The sequence below is a fragment of the Eucyclogobius newberryi genome, unplaced genomic scaffold, assembly GCF_026437365.1.
Source record: "Eucyclogobius newberryi isolate DKJ021-1_F unplaced genomic scaffold, fEucNew1.0.hap1 SCAF_21, whole genome shotgun sequence".
Taxonomy (NCBI): Eukaryota; Metazoa; Chordata; class Actinopteri; order Gobiiformes; family Gobiidae; genus Eucyclogobius; species Eucyclogobius newberryi.
In genome coordinates, this window is record NW_027315846.1 from 1,581,083 (window position 1) to 1,601,476 (window position 20,394).

The 20,394-nt window shown below is 44.9% G+C and overlaps 2 protein-coding genes across 3 annotated transcripts in view; one reads left to right on the forward strand and one right to left on the reverse strand.

Annotated features, from left to right (window-relative positions):
• Positions 1–350: 350 nt before the first annotated feature.
• On the forward strand, positions 351–9,516 carry ptgr2 (prostaglandin reductase 2). Of its 2 annotated transcripts, none has more exons than XM_072457092.1 (8): positions 351–428; positions 1,176–1,294; positions 1,939–2,130; positions 2,211–2,375; positions 4,357–4,566; positions 7,025–7,234; positions 9,043–9,082; positions 9,382–9,516. In XM_072457092.1, the coding sequence occupies exons 2-8, from the start codon at positions 1,292–1,294 to the stop codon at positions 9,444–9,446; spliced, it is 885 nt and encodes a 294-aa protein (XP_072313193.1). In that variant the 5' UTR covers positions 351–428; positions 1,176–1,291; the 3' UTR covers positions 9,447–9,516. The 2 variants fall into 2 exon arrangements, with proteins under 2 accessions (XP_072313193.1, XP_072313192.1); XM_072457091.1 differs by lacking the exon at positions 351–428 and adding an exon at positions 842–1,029 and having other exon boundaries at positions 9,382–9,514.
• Positions 9,517–13,218: 3,702 nt separating this feature from the next.
• Positions 13,219–20,394, reverse strand: part of smc6 (structural maintenance of chromosomes 6) — a 42,823-nt gene continuing 35,647 nt past the window's right edge. Inside the window, exons 25-27 of the mRNA XM_072457053.1 lie at positions 19,294–19,446; positions 13,648–13,745; positions 13,219–13,338 (exon numbers count right to left, since the gene is read on the reverse strand). Coding sequence (XP_072313154.1) covers positions 13,284–13,338; positions 13,648–13,745; positions 19,294–19,446 — 306 coding nt within the window. The 3' untranslated portion in view covers positions 13,219–13,283. The remainder of the gene's footprint in view (positions 13,339–13,647; positions 13,746–19,293; positions 19,447–20,394) is intronic.

Consider the following 20,394-nt stretch of genomic DNA (forward strand, 5'->3'; position numbering starts at 1 on the left):
AGTCCAACTCTTTACAGTGAAATTATATCACCAAACACATCTGCAGCGAGTATAGATCAACAAATAACCTACTTTTAGACAGAATAAGAGCTTAAATCATGCTAATATGCCAGTTTGGTCACTTGAAAACGTGCGGATCGTCAGTTATGCACATGCAACAGTGAATTAAAGTCGGGTTGGCGACATTTTGAAGCTGTAATAAAGTCATCAATGCGCTTTTTGTCACGTAATAACAAAGGGATCGTGCAGCAGATGAAGCTAGCGTGCAGAGGCCGCAGCAGAACGTGCAGTACTCACGGGAATCCGTGGCGCTTTCGGCCTGAAAAGATGAAGTTGCTCGATGTTGTGCAGTAAATGCGAGTTCGACTTGTCAAACTTGTCATTTCCCGGGTTTACGTCAAACTGTCACCGCGACGACGGAAGCAAACGTAAGATTTTATTTATTTATAATTATTTTTTTAATCACCGCGTTTGACTGTATTTACTGTAGCGCGAGGAAATGTAATAAAAAGTGATTAAAAAATATGTTTAATATTTTTTCTCGCGATGGACGACGTCACACGGTCTTAACGAAGAGTCATAACGCAGCAAGACAGTTAAATTACACATCTGCGCGTTTCTAAAAATATGCTAATTATTAATATTTTTAAGTGATGTGTAAAATAATTAGTAACTTGCAGTGCTACATGTGCATTTTTTAACCCTAACCCTAACCCATTTTTTTAATGACTGCATTTGTTGCTTTTATCACAGATGTGTGTCAAACGTTACGATCGGAACGAACCCGGAAGCGCACGAACGAAACCCTCACACGTTGGACAGTTTGTTAGCGCACAGAAACGCCATTTATCTGACCAATATTCGCTTGAATGTGCGTTTAGCGTTAGTTTTGCGGGTTTCTGTCAACGCTGCGTGACTTCAGAGGCTTGCTGGGAGCGCTAAGTGGCCTTATAACACTTTTATCACTCCGCGTCAAGAGCCTTTTTTCGACAATGAAGGTGCAGCGGGTGGTGCTCGCGTCTCGGCCCGGTGGGAAACACGTGATTGTTCCGGAATGTTGACCTAGTTTCCGTTTGTGTGGCTCTGGCGCGCCCCCGCGGCTGAACGACGCAACTGCAGGTCTTCACACGCGGCGGTATTTATTCTATTCTATTCTATTTGTGGTGTTTTTTTAGGTAAAAACGGGGCGCCAGGTCCTGAGAACTTCCGCCTGGAGGAGACGACGTTATCAGAGGAGTTGAAGGATGGAGAAGTGCTGGTGCGGACCCTGTATCTGTCTGTGGACCCCTACATGGTGAGACACGCCTCAGCTTTGTCATAACACACTGTGGATATAAGATAAGATAATCCTTTATTGTCCACACATGGGGAAATTCCATTGTTGCAACGCAGGTAGATACAGAGGAAAAGGACAGCTAACTTTGAACTCTTAATTGAAGAACTCGTATCAACAAAACTCTTATAAACAAAAACTCCTATCGACAAAACCTCTCATTTCTTAATAAGGAGGAGGGGAAAAATAAAGATGAAATAAAATAAAAACAGCTAGCGTAAGACAAAATAATACTAATGATAATGGTGAAATGTGAGATATATATAGTAATAATAATAATTTAACTTATTAACCGTATTTAATAAACAGTTTGATTGTTTGTTGACTTTTCTCTCAGTAATTAAGGTGTAAATATTAAGATAAAAGTAAAATGTTATTGTCACTGATTCATCGCAAATTAAAATATAACTTATTTGAATGTTCATATCATGTCACTCCCTTATTTTTTTAATTTCATGTTTAGTCTGTAGTGCCAGGTACGAACATGTTTCATCAAATAAACGTTGAATTATGTTTTTTTTAAATAAATAAAGTTCAGAAAGTAGTTATTTTGTGACATTTTGATTTAATACAGACGTGTAACTGTCCCGTGTTCTGACCCTCAGCGGTGCCGCATGAACGAGGACACGGGGGCGGAGTACATCGGCCCGTGGCGGCTGCACGAGGCGGCGGACGGCGGCGGAGTGGGCGTGGTCCAGAGCAGCCGCTGCCCCGCCCTGTCCGAAGGCGATGTGGTCACCTGCTTCACCTGGCCCTGGCAAACGCACGCCGTCCAGCAGGGGGCGACGCTGCAGAAGGTCAGGGGGCCGGCGCCGGGTGCTTCTGAAACCGTCCCGTGCGGCGCCGCGAGCGTTATGTGTCTCGTTTTCCGTGGCAGTTGGCGCCGGAGCTGGTGGACGGGCGCCTCTCGTACTTCCTCGGCGCCGCGGGGATGCCCGGCCTCACCGCTCTGTTCGGGGTCAGGGAGAAGGGTCACGTGACCGAGGGGCGGAGCATGGTGGTCAGCGGAGCGGCCGGCGCCTGCGGATCCATCGCGGGGCAGGTAAGCGCGGGCGTTACGGCGGCGGCGGGAGCGTTTAGGCGTCCGCGAGCGTGGCGGAGAGTCTCAAACGTTAATACTATAAACGTGTAGTGTGTATGTACTATAAGTGTACTATAAATACTATAAACTATAAAAACGAGCATTGGAAACATGAGCTTGTTTATTGTTGTTCAAAACCTGCTCAGACGTGAACAATCTGTGAGAAATCAGATTGCTCGCATCAGACTTAACGCGCCCCCTACAGGACGGACGAAGCATTTAACTAAAACGCAGTTAACATAAATATATTTTGAATTTTGCTAAAAACTATAAAAATGTTGTCACAGAATAGCACATTATTTAGGTTTACAATTCCACTTCCTGTTTGTAATTGATGACATCACAGTAGGAAATTACCCAGCAAACACTGGGCCAAAACTCATCTAATGTCACCATTTTGTTTATGTGACGAATACAAATATATGAGAGCGACTTTATTTTGTTGAATTCATGTTTAAAGAGTCAAAAAAGTTGTTTCTTTATGTAAATTCTGCATAAACTTGGACTGGAACAAGTGTCCCTGGTGTGATGTCACTTCCTGTCCCTGGTGTGACGTCACTTCCTGTCCCTGGTGTGATGTCACTTCCTGTCCCTGGTGTGACGTCACTTCCTGACAAATCAAGGTTCTCTTCTCAACAATAACAACGGTAAAAATTAGCGCATGAATAAAAATAGGATTAAGTAAATAAGATGGCAATTTTTTTAAAGTGACGGTTGTGTTTACGTATTATCCGATTACCGTATTTTCTGGAGTATAAGTCGCACCAGCCAAAAAATGCAAAATAGAGAAGAAAAAAACACATATAAGTCGCATTTTTTGGGGAAATGTATTTGATCAAATTCCAAGACCAAGAACAGACATTTCATCTTGAAATGCAGTTTAAAATAATAACAGACGAGAGAACATTGTGAATAGGTGTACGTATGCTAACGCTAACACCTTCAGCTACATGACGTATGCTAACGCTAACACCTTCAGCTACATGACGTATGCTAACGCTAACACCTTCAGCTACATGACGTATGCTAACGCTAACACCTTCAGCTACATGACGTATGCTAACGCTAACATCTTCAGCTACATGACGTATGCTAACGCTAACACCTTCAGCTACAAGACGTATGCTAACGCTAATACCTTCAGCTACATGACGTATGCTAACGCTAACACCTTCAGCTACATGACGTATGCTAACGCTAACACCTTCAGCTACATGACGTATGCTAACGCTAACACCTTCAGCTACATGACGTATGCTAATGCTAACACCTTCAGCTACATGACGTATGCTAACGCTAACACCTTCAGCTACATAATGTATGCTAACGCTAACACCTTCAGCTACATGACGTATGCTAACGCTAACACCTTCAGCTACATGACGTATGCTAACGCTAACACCTTCTGCTACATGACGTATGCTAACGCTAACACCTTCAGCTACATGACGTATCCTAATGCTAACACCTTCAGCTACATGATGTATGCTAACGCTAACACCTTCAGCTACATGAGGCACAGACAGAACTGTGGTAAGTGTCTGGTATGTTAACGTAACATATGAACAGTTATTCAGATAACTATAGCATAAAGAACATGCTAACAAGTTTAGCAAAGCATCAGTTTTACCCCAAATCACTAAATCCATTGAATTCTTCTTCCTCTGTGTCACTTCTAAACAACTCCACAAACTCCAGAGGAAGAGGAAGTGCAGATTCTTCTTCTGCGTCGCTTAGAGCCTAGAGCGCCCTCTTGTGGTTGTCAATGTGAAAATAACGGATAATATCACATATAAGTCACTCTGGAGTATAAGTCGCACCCCGGACAAAACCATGAAAAAAGGTGCCGGAAAATACGGTATTAACGCAACATGACAAACAGTGAAACAGTCGATCACATGATGTCGATCGCGGGCCGTTGATGGGGTTTCGTGTTCCGCAGATCGGTCGTCTGGACGGCTGCTCGGCGGTCGTGGGCGTCTGCGGCTCGGGGGAAAAGTGCCGCGCTCTGGTGGAGGAACTGGGCTTCAGCGCCGCCATAAACTACCGCGAGGAGAACGTGTCTGAGCGGCTGGAGCGCTGCTGCCCGGACGGCGTGGACGTGTACTTCGACAACGTGGGCGGAGACGTGAGCGACGCCGTAATCGCCCAGGTTCAGTGAACGCCACACTCACTCGCACGGAAGACAAATGTGGTTTCTTTGCTCGTTTTGCTTCATTTTTGTGCGCGGAAGCCGTTGTTTTAGCTCAAATGAACGTTTGTACGGTCGTAGTTTGACGTTGTTGTTGCGGTGCTAAACTAGCTCGATTTTCAACAGCAGGGGGTGATAAAGGACACTTCAACTCAACACATTCATTTCCTCAACAAACTTTAGAGTCTGTGTCAGTGATGGGCAGGTCGATACCAATATAGATGTATCGATACTAAAAAATTCATTCAAACATTTAGTACAGACTTATTTTTGTTATTAGACTGTCGCAGTGAGAAAATGACTCACCATTGACTAGGCACAAATGATCGGATTAATAAATTTATCAATTATAATAAAGAAATTGCTGTAAATAATGTTTTAACCTCACAGCCAATAGAAGCAGGTCATATTTAATTTTTTCAATACTTTAATAATAATTTAAAATATAAAAAATTTAAAAATAAATATTTTTTGTGAAATTAAGTAAATATTATGTATATTATATTCATATATATATTATTATACATCTATTATTGGGTACGGCAATTACATTTTTGAATATGCATTTTAATTTTTTTATGAAAAAAATTTGGGCAAAATTATAAAAGTGTAAATTCAATTCAATTTATTTTTGTAAGGCCCAAAATCACAACAACAGTCGCCTCTGAGGCCGAAACAACAATGTCTGTGGTGGCGAGGGACGATGTCCCAGGGTCCTCTGTCCTTAGACTCTCCTTCTCGGCCAGGAATAACTACAAAAAAAAACTCCTTGGGAAAAAAGCGTAGAAACCTGGAGGAGTTCCAGTGAAGGAGAGGTAAAATGCTCATTCAGAAAAATTGGATAGCTGTTCCCGATAATCCTCATCACATGAATTATTCTGGATCAGTTTGTGGTGAATGTGTGACAAAGCCTTAAAGATATTGAAGAAAAAACATAAATACAAAATGTATAATTTATAATGAAATACAATAATTACCCTTTTGTCATTAATTGGCCTCATAGTGGGCGTGTCAAACATGTAGTGGGCGTGTCAAACATAGTGGGCGCGTCAAACATGTAGTGGGCGTGTCAAACATAGTGGGCGCGTCAAACATGTAGTGGGCGTGTCAAACATAGTGGGCGTGTCAAACATGTAGTGGGCATGTCAAACATGTAGTGGGCGTGTCAAACATAGTGGGCGTGTCAAACATGTAGTGGGCGTGTCAAACATGTAGTGGGCGTGTCAAACATAGTGGGCGTGTCAAACATTTATTGGGTGTGTCAAACATGTAGTGGGCGTGTCAAACATAGTGGGCGTGTCAAACATGTAGTGGGCGTGTCAAACATGTAGTGGGCGTGTCAAACATAGTGGGCGTGTCAAACATTTATTGGGTGTGTCAAACATGTAGTGGGCGTGTCAAACATAGTGGGCGTGTCAAACATGTAGTGGGCGTGTCAAACATGTAGTGGGCGTGTCAAACATTTATTGGGTGTGTCAAACATGTAGTGGGCGTTTCAAACATTTATTGGGCGTGTCAAACATGTAGTGGGCGTGTCAAACATGCAGGGGGCGTGTCAAACATGTAGTGGGCGTGTCAAACATGCAGGGGGCGTGTCAAACATGTAGTGGGCGTGTCAAACATGTAGTGGGCGTGTCAAACATGCAGGGGGCGTGTCAAACATGTAGTGGGCGTGTCAAACATGCAGGGGGCGTGTCAAACATGTAGTGGGCGTGTCAAACATGTAGTGGGCGTGTCAAACATGCAGGGGGCGTGTCAAGCATGTAGTGGGCGTGTCAAACATGTAGTGGGCGTGTCAAACATGTAGTGGGCGTGTCAAACATGTAGTGGGCGTGTCAAACATGCAGGGGGCGTGTCAAGCATGTAGTGGGCGTGTCAAACATGCAGGGGGCGTGTCAAGCATGTAGTGGGCGTGTCAAACATGTAGTGGGCGTGTCAAACATGTAGTGGGCGTGTGATTTATTTCATAAATAGATTTTTCAACATGAAGAAAACAAACATTTTCACTTTTGTCCAAGTCGTGTCATTTGTGGACGGCCCCTAAAGACAGAGGCGGGACATTTGTCGACACCTCAAGTGAATATGTCCAATAGGTCCAATTTGTGTAATATGCCCAATATGTCAAATATGTCCAATTTGTCTAACATGTCCAATATGTCCATTTTGTCCAATATACAATTTTTTTTCAAATATGTCAATTTTTGTCAAATATGTCAAATTTGTCCAATATGTCCAATATCCAAGCAACTTCCACGCTGTAAAATAAGTCTTAGAAAATACGATAAATTTGTCTTTTTAGATCTTTTTAGTACACTTTATAAATGAGACCCGGACCCTGGACACTGATTAATAAATCTTAAGTTTGATTTCTAAAACACGTTGACACTTCCTCGTGTCCTTTTCCCCCTGGACGTTCCAGATGAACCGCGGTGGACACGTGGTTCTGTGCGGTCAGATCTCGCAGTACAACAAAGACGTTCCGTACCCGCCGCCGCTGAGCGCCCGGACGCAGCAGACGCTGAGGGAAAAGGGCGTGGCCAGAGAGCGCTTCCTGGTCCTGGACTACATGGACAAGGCCGACGCCGGGATCCTCGAGCTCAGCGGGTTCATCCGGACCGGACAGGTCAAGGTGAGCGCCGAGACCAGGGCCGAGACCAGACCCAAAACCAGACCCAAGACCAGACCCAAAACCAGACCCAAGACCATACCCAAAACCAGACCCAAAACCAGACCCAAGACCAGACCCAAGACCAGACCCAAAACCAGACCCAAAACCAGACCCAAGACCAGACCCAAGACCAGACCCAAGACCAGACCCAAGACCAGACCCAAGACCAGACCCAAAACCAGACCCAAGACCAGACCCAAGACCAGACCCAAAACCAGACCCAAGACCAGACCCAAGACCAGACCCTAAACCAGACCCAAAACCAGACCCAAAACCAGACCCAAGACTAGACCCAAGACCAGACCCAAGACCAGACCCAAAACCAGACCCAAGACCAGACCCAAGACCAGACCCAAAACCAGACCCAAGACCAGACCCAAAACCAGACCCAAGACCAGACCCAAGACCAGACCCAAAACCAGACCCAAAACCAGACCCAAGACCAGACCCAAGACCAGACCCAAAACCAGACCCAAGACCAGACCCAAGACCAGACCCAAGACCAGACCCAAGACCAGACCCAAGACCAGACCCAAGACCAGACCCAAGACCAGACCCAAGACCAGACCCTAAACCAGACCCAAGACCAGACCCAAGACCAGACCCAAAACCAAGACCAGACCCAAAACCAGACCCAAGACCAGACCCAAAACCAGACCCAAGACCAGACCCAAGACCAGTGCCTTTCGTGTCCCGGAGGCGTCACATGTTTAATGTTGCGTTAATGTTGCACATGTGGCGCTGCAGCTGTAGCAGTAGCAGTAGCAGTAGCAGTAGCTGTAGCTGTAGCAGTAGCAGTAGCAGTAGCAGTAGCAGTAGCAGTAGCAGTAGCAGTAGCTGTAGCTGTAGCAGTAGCAGTAGCTGTAGCAGTAGCAGTAGCTGCAGCTGTAGCAGTAGCAGTAGCTGTAGCTGTAGCAGTAGCAGTAGCAGTAGCAGTAGCTGTAGCTGTAGCTGTAGCTGTAGCAGTAGCAGTAGCTGTAGCTGTAGCAGTAGCAGTAGCAGTAGCAGTAGCAGTAGCTGTAGCTGTAGCAGTAGCAGTAGCAGTAGCAGTAGCAGTAGCAGTAGCTGTAGCTGTAGCAGTAGCAGTAGCTGTAGCAGTAGCAGTAGCTGCAGCTGTAGCAGTAGCAGTAGCAGTAGCTGTAGCTGTAGCAGTAGCAGTAGCTGTAGCAGTAGCAGTAGCTGTAGCTGTAGCTGTAGCTGTAGCAGTAGCAGTAGCTGTAGCTGTAGCAGTAGCAGTAGCTGTAGCAGTAGCAGTAGCAGTAGCAGTAGCTGTAGCTGTAGCTGTAGCTGTAGCAGTAGCAGTAGCTGTAGCTGTAGCAGTAGCAGTAGCTGTAGCAGTAGCAGTAGCTGCAGCTGTAGCAGTAGCAGTAGCAGTAGCTGTAGCTGTAGCAGTAGCAGTAGCAGTAGCTGTAGCTGTAGCAGTAGCAGTAGCTGTAGCAGTAGCAGTAGCAGTGGCTGTGGCTGTGGCAGTAGCAGTAGCAGTAGCTGTAGCAGTAGCAGTAGCAGTGGCTGTGGCTGTGGCAGTAGCAGTAGCAGTAGCAGTAGCAGTGGCTGTGGCTGTGGCAGTAGCAGTTGCCTGATCTGACATCGACAGATTTTTAAAAATGTCCTTCCTGTCGTTAAACTGAAGGACAATCCCAAAGTCAATGAAACGGTGCTTGTTTCAAATATGAAAATAAACATCCAATAATTAATAACTTAATAGAACTAATGGCTCAAAATTGACAAGGCACAGATTTCGTACAATGATTGTTGTGAGTGTTTTGCAGGTTTTGGAGACGGTTGTGAACGGGATTGAAAACATGGGCGGTGAGTGTTCTTAACCCCTTCATGACCTCAGACTTTAGACGTCCTGTTCCATCATCTCATTCTCACTGTCAACAGCAGAAGTTATACATCATTTTAAAGATTATTTTCTGTCTTCAAATATGATGTTTGTTTTGTGCTTCTACTCGAGTAACGTCATTCTTATTCGAGTACATTTTTGACTTTTATTCGGCGCTCACAATGACTTGTCTTCCTCTTTTCCTTCTTCTTCTTCTTCTCTCCTCTCTTCTCCTCTTCTCATCTTACCTTATCATCTCCTCTTCTTCTTCTCCTCTTCTCAGTGGCGTTCTGTTCCATGATGAGCGGGGGAAACATGGGGAAACAGATCGTGAAGGTTTCCGAGTGAAAAGAGCGTTTAGCGTGGAAGACACCGAGCGTACGGAAGCTGCGCGGCGAGCGTACGGAAGCTGCGCGGCGAGCGTACGGAAGTTGCGCGGCGAGCGTACGGAAGCTGTGCAGCACCAATGAAAATAATAAAATAATCATCATAAAAGTGTGTCGTGTTGGAGATTTTTATTATTATTATTTTTTCATTTTTCAACATAAAATAAGAAACGAGATGAGAACAATATAAATACAAATTTAAAAAAATGGAGGAGCAAAGACGTCCAAAGAAAAAAAAATGAAGTCACACAATGTCCAAAAAGACGTTTTACGACTCATGACAGACACATTTAACAAATAACAAAATAAGACAACCCCTTCTTTTCAAATCTTATTCCTTCACAAAAAAAATTGTACAATTGTATTTTCATTTATATTTTTGTTTTATTTTATCTGTTTTTTCACCTTTCTTTTGTTTTGATGAGTTTTTTATTTAAAAAAATCAAAATAACAATACATAAAAGTTTGTCTGAGCTGCCTCACATTTGGGAGGTTTGGAGCATTATTTTAGGTCATTATCATAGGTGTTTTATTCACTCGGGACGTCCCGATCACGTTTCAGACTCCATCGGAATCGGCTGATCACTGATCGGATACATACATTTTACTCTTAGGCTGAGCAAAATAATATGTCTGTTTGCCGTAACCCGACCGACCCGCTGTGAAACTAGCCGACTGAAATAAAAATATCAGCATTTTGTTGAAAAAACTTTGAAATCTTTTATTTTTCAATTATTTTGCCGACTCACCGACCGGTCTTTCCTGAACCACCGTGTCAAATATTTTTTTCACGCTTGTAAACCTGTCATTGATCTCAAAGGACTGATAACGCACTGCGCACCGCACGCGTGTCCTCATTTTCAGCCATCCACATGTATCTGTAATATAACAGAGCGCGCATCGGTGTCACTATATTGCCTTTAACAACTTAGTTTGCCTCTGTCGGCGCCACTGACATGTCCATAGTAATGTGAGCCTCTGTCAGGGTGTGAGATTTGACTTACGCAAATGCATTCTGGGATTGAAACACGCCCAGCAGCATCATCACAACAAACATGGCGGCGCCCGTGTCCCCCGGCATGTTCCCCCCGCTCGCCTTAGCTACCAAAATAAAGGATAGCGGCGTACAAAAGGTCGAAATATCTTAAAATCGTGAGATTTAGTTTCCTGATCGGGTTGAGAGTGACATTTTCCGTCAGAGACTGTTGAAGCCTGACCCCTGGTGGTCACTCCGAGTCAAAAAAATGACAAAATTTTGATATTTTTTTTTGCCTTCATAGTAAAAAAAAAATAAGAATTTGCCTACCGTCCGACCCAGATGAAAAATGTTGACTTGGGTTACAGCAAACAGACAATTTATTTGGGGCAGCCTTATTAGTTTGATCAGCGCTTTACAGACACGGGGGTGTGGTTTGGGCGGAGCACGGACACGGGGTTGTGGTTTGGGTGGAGCACGGACACGGGGGTGTGGTTTGGGCGGAGCACGGACACGGGGGTGTGGTTTGGGCGGAGCACGGACACGGGGGTGTGGTTTGGGCGGAGCACGGACACGGGGGTGTGGTTTGGGCGGAGCACAGACACGGCGGTGTGGTTTGGGCGGCGCACGGACACGGGGGTGTGGCTTGGGCGGCGCACGGACACGGGGGTGTGGTTTGGGCGGCGCACGGACACGGGGGTGTGGTTTGGGCGGAGCACGGACACGGGGGTGTGGTTTGGGCGGAGCACGGACACGGGGGTGTGGTTTGGGCGGAGCACGGACACGGGGGTGTGGTTTGGGCGGAGCACGGACACGGGGGTGTGGTTTGGGCGGAGCACGGACACGGGGGTGTGGTTTGGGCGGAGCACGGACACGGCGGTGTGGTTTGGGCGGCGCACGGACACGGGGGTGTGGCTTGGGCGGCGCACGGACACGGGGGTGTGGTTTGGGCGGCGCACGGACACGGGGGTGTGGTTTGGGCGGAGCACGGACACGGGGGTGTGGTTTGGGCGGAGCACGGACACGGGGTGTGGTTTGGGCGGAGCACGGACACGGGGGTGTGGTTTGGGCGGAGCACGGACACGGGGGTGTGGTTTGGGCGGAGCACGGACACTCTGGACTCGACATTCAGACGGGTTTAATCAAGAAAAACATGCATTTTATTCTTCTTCACCAGAAGAGTCTTAAGAGTCTTATGGTCTTACTTTATGACACGGTTTCATTTAATACACACTTTGTTTATTTGTTTACTGCTGCTGGGTATTTGAAGTTGAGCTGCAATTTTTATTTAATTCAAATTTTGCACTTTTATTTCTTATTCAAGCTTAAAGAAGGTTTCACTGTTAAAGTGTAAGAAACTAAATAAAAACTGGGGACAACGTGTTTATGTTGTATTTGTGCATTTTTAAATGTGTTGTGAAAGTATCGGATCAGGACTCGCTATCGGCAGAAACTCAAAATCAAATGACTCGGAATCAGATCTGGGACAAAAAAACCTGACGGGGACAAAAAAACCTGACGGGGACGTCCCTATTATTGAGGTCCGAGGTGGCCACGCCTTTTCCGCGTGCAAGTCACTTTTAGATTCGACAAGACCCAAAGATCTATAGATTTATATTACTTTTATATCTATGAACAGCTGTAGAAACACAATATAGACCTATATAATAGGTAGTTCTCCCACATGTCAATCGTTCCCTGCGCGCTCCTGCACACCTGCAGCCTTGTTACCATAGCAGCACGTTTCCATGGCAGCACTTGTGTGGTTGAGAAGCTGGTGTGTGTTTAGTGAGTTCCTTCAGTTACAAACATGACACAGAGAAAGACTCAGAAGAGACGCATCGTTTGTCTCTGGAGACGAGCAAACGAACAAAACCCTACGACACAAACTCAGGAAAACCTGTTAAAACCCTCAACAGAGTCAGACAGACCACAGCGCCCCCTTCAGGACCGCGGCGCCCCTTCAGGACCGCGGCGCCCCCTTCAGGACCGCGGCGCCCCTTCAGGACCGCGGCGCCCCCTTCAGGACCGCGGCGCCCCCTTCAGGACCGCGGCGCCCCCTTCAGGACCGCGGCGCCCCCTTCGCGGCGTCCCCTTCGCGGCGCCCCCTTCGCGGCGCCCCCTTCAGGACCGCGGCGCCCCCTTCAGGAACGCGGCGCCCCCTTCAGGACCGCGGCGCCCCCTTCGCGGCGCCCCCTTCGCGGCGCCCCCTTCAGGACCGCGGCGCCCCCTTCAGGACCGCGGCGCCCCCTTCAGGAACGCGGCGCCCCCTTCAGGAACGCGGCGCCCCCTTCAGGACCGCGGCGCCCCCTTCGCGGCGCCCCCTTCAGGACCGCGGCGCCCCCTTCGCGGCGCCCCCTTCAGGACCGCGGCGCCCCCTTCAGGACCGCGGCGCCCCTTCAGGACCGCGGCGCCCCCTTCAGGACCGCGGCGCCCCCTTCGCGGCGTCCCCTTCGCGGCGCCCCCTTCGCGGCGCCCCCTTCAGGACCGCGGCGCCCCCTTCAGGAACGCGGCGCCCCCTTCAGGACCGCGGCGCCCCCTTCGCGGCGCCCCCTTCGCGGCGCCCCCTTCAGGACCGCGGCGCCCCCTTCAGGACCGCGGCGCCCCCTTCAGGAACGCGGCGCCCCCTTCAGGAACGCGGCGCCCCCTTCAGGACCGCGGCGCCCCCTTCGCGGCGCCCCCTTCAGGACCGCGGCGCCCCCTTCGCGGCGCCCCCTTCAGGACCGCGGCGCCCCCTTCAGGACCGCGGCGCCCCCTTCAGGACCGCGGCGCCCCCTTCAGGACCGCGGCGCCCCCTTCAGGACGCGCTCAGTCCTCTCTCTCTCACTCAGGAGTCTGAAGCTGGTGGATCTTTATCAGACTCGTCCGAGGCAAGAAACTGAAACCAAGAAAGAAAAAAGGTTTAGTCCAGATCCAGGTCCAGGTCCAGTCTCCAGATCCAGTCTCCAGTCTCCGGGTCCGGGTCCGGGTCCAGTCTCCAGTCTCCAGTCTCCAGTCCAGGTCCAGTCTCCAGTCCAGGTCCAGGTCCAGGTCCAGGTCCAGTCTCCAGTCTCCAGTCCAGGTCCAGGTCCAGGTCCAGTCTCCAGTCTCCAGTCTCCAGTCTCCGGGTCCGGGTCCGGGTCCAGTCTCCAGTCCAGGTCCAGGTCCGGGTCCGGGTCCGGGTCCAGTCTCCAGTCCAGATCCAGACCTTGTTCCCAGTGGAGTGATGAAGATGAACTGTCTCTGATGTTGTCGCTCTGACAGTTCCATCAGCAGATCCAGAGTGAGCCTGCGATTGTGCATGTCCTGCAACAACAAGTACTTTAGATACAAGTACTTTAACTACATGTCCTGCAACAACAAGTACTTTAGATACAAGTACTTTAACTACATGTCCTGCAACAACAAGTACTTTAGATACAAGTACTTTAACTACATGTCCTGCAACAACAAGTACTTTAGATACAAGTACTTTAACTACATGTCCTGCAACAACAAGTACTTTAGATACAAGTACTTTAACTACATGTCCTGCAACAACAAGTACTTTAGATACAAGTACTTTAACTACATGTCCTGCAACAACAAGTACTTTAGATACAAGTACTTTAACTACATGTCCTGCAACAACAAGTACTTTAGATACAAGTACTTTAACTACATGTCCTGCAACAACAAGTACTTTAGATACAAGTACTTTAACTACATGTCCTGCAACAACAAGTACTTTAGATACAAGTACTTTAACTACATGTCCTGCAACAACAAGTACTTTAGATACAAGTACTTTAACTACATGTCCTGCAACAACAAGTACTTTAGATACAAGTACTTTAACTACATGTCCTGCAACAACAAGTACTTTAGATACAAGTACTTTAACTACATGTCCTGCAACAACAAGTACTTTAGATACAAGTACTTTAACTACATGTCCTGCAACAAGTACTTTAGATACAAGTACTTTAACTACATGTCCTGCAACAAGTACTTTAGATACAAGTACTTTAACTACATGTCCTGCAACAACAAGTACTTTAGATACAAGTACTTTAACTACATGTCCTGCAACAACAAGTACTTTAGATACAAGTACTTTAACTACATGTCCTGCAACAACAAGTACTTTAGATACAAGTACTTTAACTACATGTCCTGCAACAACAAGTACTTTAGATACAAGTACTTTAACTACATGTCCTGCAACAACAAGTACTTTAGATACAAGTACTTTAACTACATGTCCTGCAACAACAAGTACTTTAGATACAAGTACTTTAACTACATGTCCTGCAACAACAAGTACTTTAGATACAAGTACTTTAACTACATGTCCTGCAACAACAAGTACTTTAGATACAAGTACTTTAACTACATGTCCTGCAACAACAAGTACTTTAGATACAAGTACTTTAACTACATGTCCTGCAACAACAAGTACTTTAGATACAAGTACTTTAACTACATGTCCTGCAACAACAAGTACTTTAGATACAAGTACTTTAACTACATGTCCTGCAACAACAAGTACTTTAGATACAAGTACTTTAACTACATGTCCTGCAACAACAAGTACTTTAGATACAAGTACTTTAACTACATGTCCTGCAACAACAAGTACTTTAGATACAAGTACTTTAACTACATGTCCTGCAACAACAAGTACTTTAGATACAAGTACTTTAACTACATGTCCTGCAACAACAAGTACTTTAGATACAAGTACTTTAACTACATGTCCTGCAACAACAAGTACTTTAGATACAAGTACTTTAACTACATGTCCTGCAACAACAAGTACTTTAGATACAAGTACTTTAACTACATGTCCTGCAACAACAAGTACTTTAGATACAAGTACTTTAACTACATGTCCTGCAACAACAAGTACTTTAGATACAAGTACTTTAACTACATGTCCTGCAACAACAAGTACTTTAGATACAAGTACTTTAACTACATGTCCTGCAACAACAAGTACTTTAGATACAAGTACTTTAACTACATGTCCTGCAACAACAAGTACTTTAGATACAAGTACTTTAACTACATGTCCTGCAACAACAAGTACTTTAGATACAAGTACTTTAACTACATGTCCTGCAACAACAAGTACTTTAGATACAAGTACTTTAACTACATGTCCTGCAACAACAAGTACTTTAGATACAAGTACTTTAACTACATGTCCTGCAACAACAAGTACTTTAGATACAAGTACTTTAACTACATGTCCTGCAACAACAAGTACTTTAGATACAAGTACTTTAACTACATGTCCTGCAACAACAAGTACTTTAGATACAAGTACTTTAACTACATGTCCTGCAACAACAAGTACTTTAGATACAAGTACTTTAACTACATGTCCTGCAACAACAAGTACTTTAGATACAAGTACTTTAACTACATGTCCTGCAACAACAAGTACTTTAGATACAAGTACTTTAACTACATGTCCTGCAACAACAAGTACTTTAGATACAAGTACTTTAACTACATGTCCTGCAACAACAAGTACTTTAGATACAAGTACTTTAACTACATGTCCTGCAACAACAAGTACTTTAGATACAAGTACTTTAACTACATGTCCTGCAACAACAAGTACTTTAGATACAAGTACTTTAACTACATGTCCTGCAACAACAAGTACTTTAGATACAAGTACTTTAACTACATGTCCTGCAACAACAAGTACTTTAGATACAAGTACTTTAACTACATGAACAACAAGTACTTTAGATACAAGTACTTTAACTACATGTCCTGCAACAACAAGTACTTTAGATACAAGTACTTTAACTACATGTCCTGCAACAACAAGTACTTTAGATACAAGTACTTTAACTACATGTCCTGCAACAACAAGTACTTTAGATACAAGTACTTTAACTACATGTCCTGCAACAACAAGTACTTTAGATACAAGTACTTTAACTACATGTCCTGCAACAACAAGTACTTTAGATACAAGTACTTTAACTACATGTCCTGCAACAACAAGTACTTTAGATACAAGTACTTTAACTACATGTCCTGCAACAACAAGTACTTTAGATACAAGTACTTTAACTACATGTCCTGCAACAACAAGTACTTTAGATACAAGTACTTTAACTACATGTCCTGCAACAACAAGTACTTTAGATACAAGTACTTTAACTACATGTCCTGCAACAACAAGTACTTTAGATACAAGTACTTTAACTACATGTCCTGCAACAACAAGTACTTTAGATACAAGTACTTTAACGACATGTCCTGCAACAACAAGTACTTTAGATACAAGTACTTTAACTACATGTCCTGCAACAACAAGTACTTTAGATACAAGTACTTTAACTACATGTCCTGCAACAACAAGTAATTTAGATACAAGTACTTTAACTACATGTCCTGCAACAACAAGTACTTTAGATACAAGTACTTTAACTACATGTCCTGCAACAACAAGTACTTTAGATACAAGTACTTTAACTACATGTCCTGCAACAACAAGTACTTTAGATACAAGTACTTTAACTACATGTCCTGCAACAACAAGTACTTTAGATACAAGTACTTTAACTACATGTCCTGCAACAACAAGTACTTTAGATACAAGTACTTTAACTACATGTCCTGCAACAACAAGTACTTTAGATACAAGTACTTTAACTACATGTCCTGCAACAACAAGTACTTTAGATACAAGTACTTTAACTACATGTCCTGCAACAACAAGTACTTTAGATACAAGTACTTTAACTACATGTCCTGCAACAACAAGTACTTTAGATACAAGTACTTTAACTACATGTCCTGCAACAACAAGTACTTTAGATACAAGTACTTTAACTACATGTCCTGCAACAACAAGTACTTTAGATACAAGTACTTTAACTACATGTCCTGCAACAACAAGTACTTTAGATACAAGTACTTTAACTACATGTCCTGCAACAACAAGTACTTTAGATACAAGTACTTTAACTACATGTCCTGCAACAACAAGTACTTTAGATACAAGTACTTTAACTACATGTCCTGCAACAACAAGTACTTTAGATACAAGTACTTTAACTACATGTCCTGCAACAACAAGTACTTTAGATACAAGTACTTTAACTACATGTCCTGCAACAACAAGTACTTTAGATACAAGTACTTTAACTACATGTCCTGCAACAACAAGTACTTTAGATACAAGTACTTTAACTACATGTCCTGCAACAACAAGTACTTTAGATACAAGTACTTTAACTACATGTCCTGCAACAACAAGTACTTTAGATACAAGTACTTTAACTACATGTCCTGCAACAACAAGTACTTTAGATACAAGTACTTTAACTACATGTCCTGCAACAACAAGTACTTTAGATACAAGTACTTTAACTACATGTCCTGCAACAACAAGTACTTTAGATACAAGTACTTTAACTACATGTCCTGCAACAACAAGTACTTTAGATACAAGTACTTTAACTACATGTCCTGCAACAACAAGTACTTTAGATACAAGTACTTTAACTACATGTCCTGCAACAACAAGTACTTTAGATACAAGTACTTTAACTACATGTCCTGCAACAACAAGTACTTTAGATACAAGTACTTTAACTACATGTCCTGCAACAACAAGTACTTTAGATACAAGTACTTTAACTACATGTCCTGCAACAACAAGTACTTTAGATACAAGTACTTTAACTACATGTCCTGCAACAACAAGTACTTTAGATACAAGTACTTTAACTACATGTCCTGCAACAACAAGTACTTTAGATACAAGTACTTTAACTACATGTCCTGCAACAACAAGTACTTTAGATACAAGTACTTTAACTACATGTCCTGCAACAACAAGTACTTTAGATACAAGTACTTTAACTACATGTCCTGCAACAACAAGTACTTTAGATACAAGTACTTTAACTACATGTCCTGCAACAACAAGTACTTTAGATACAAGTACTTTAACTACATGTCCTGCAACAACAAGTACTTTAGATACAAGTACTTTAACTACATGTCCTGCAACAACAAGTACTTTAGATACAAGTACTTTAACTACATGTCCTGCAACAACAAGTACTTTAGATACAAGTACTTTAACTACATGTCCTGCAACAACAAGTACTTTAGATACAAGTACTTTAACTACATGTCCTGCAACAACAAGTACTTTAGATACAAGTACTTTAACTACATGTCCTGCAACAACAAGTACTTTAGATACAAGTACTTTAACTACATGTCCTGCAACAACAAGTACTTTAGATACAAGTACTTTAACTACATGTCCTGCAACAACAAGTACTTTAGATACAAGTACTTTAACTACATGTCCTGCAACAACAAGTACTTTAGATACAAGTACTTTAACTACATGTCCTGCAACAACAAGTACTTCAGCTGCAAGTACTTCAGCTACAAGTACTTTAGACCTGGTCTTAGTCCCGGTCTAGCTCTGGTCCTAGTCCCGGTCTGGTCCTGGTTCTCGTCCCGTTCTCGTCCTGGTCTGGTCCCGGTCTGGTCCCGGTCTGGTCCCGGTCTAGTCCCGGTCTGGTCCCGGTCTAGTCCCGGTCTGGTCCCAGTCCGGTCCCGGTCTAGTCCCGGTCTAGTCCCGGTCTGGTCCCGGTCTGGTCCCGGTCTGGTCCCGGTCTGGTCCCGGTCTAGTCCCGGTCTAGTCCTGGTCTGGTCCCGGTCCTAGTCCCGGTCCTAGTCCTAGTCCTGGTCTGGTCCTGGTCCTAGTCCCGGTTTGGTCCCGGTCTGGTCCCGGTCTAGCCCCGGTCTGATCCTGGTCCTAGTCCTGGTCTGATCCCGCTCCTAGTCCCGGTCCTAGTCCTAGTCCTAGTCCTGGTCTCACCATGTAGACGTCGAACTCGTCCAGGCACCTGAAGGGACTCTCTGTGATCTCCCACAGCGACAGCATGAAGCAGACGGTGGAGAAGGAGCGTTCTCCTCCGGACAGAGACCTCATGTCACTGACCTCGTCCTCCTCGCGTCCCGGAGGACAAACCTGCACCAGAACCCGGAGTGAGACCTTTAATGCCACAGCGGAACATTCCAACGGCTCAACACAAGTCTGCAGCCGAGACCCGGAGACGTAAACCCGGAGACATTGAGACTGTGCCGTCCAAAACGTTCACAGATGAACCTTATTTTAAAGTGACGGACGCCAGATGAACACCAGCTGAACACCACATGAACACCAGCTGAACACCACATGAACACATGAACACCACATGAACACCACATGAACACCAGCTGAACACCACATGAACACCACATGAACACCAGCTGAACACCACATGAACACCACATGAACACCAGCTGAACACCAGCTGAACACTACATGAACACCAGCTGAACACCAGCTGAACACCACATGAACACCAGCTGAACACCACATGAACACCAGCTGAACACCACATGAACACCACATGAACACCAGCTGAACACCACATGAACACCAGCTGAACACCAGCTGAACACCACACGAACACCACATGAACACCAGCTGAACACCACATGAACACCACACGAACACCAGCTGAACACCACATGAACACCACATGAACACCAGCTGAACACCAGCTGAACACTACATGAACACCAGCTGAACACCAGCTGAACACCACATGAACACCACATGAACACCAGCTGAACACCACATGAACACCAGCTGAACACCACACGAACACCACATGAACACCAGCTGAACACCAGCTGAACACCACATGAACACCACATGAACACCACATGAACACCACATGAACACCAGCTGAACACCACATGAACACCACATGAACACCAGCTGAACACCACATGAACACCAGCTGAACACCACACGAACACCACATGAACACCAGCTGAACACCAGCTGAACACCACATGAACACCACACGAACACCAGCTGAACACCACACGAACACCACATGAACACCAGCTGAACACCACATGAACA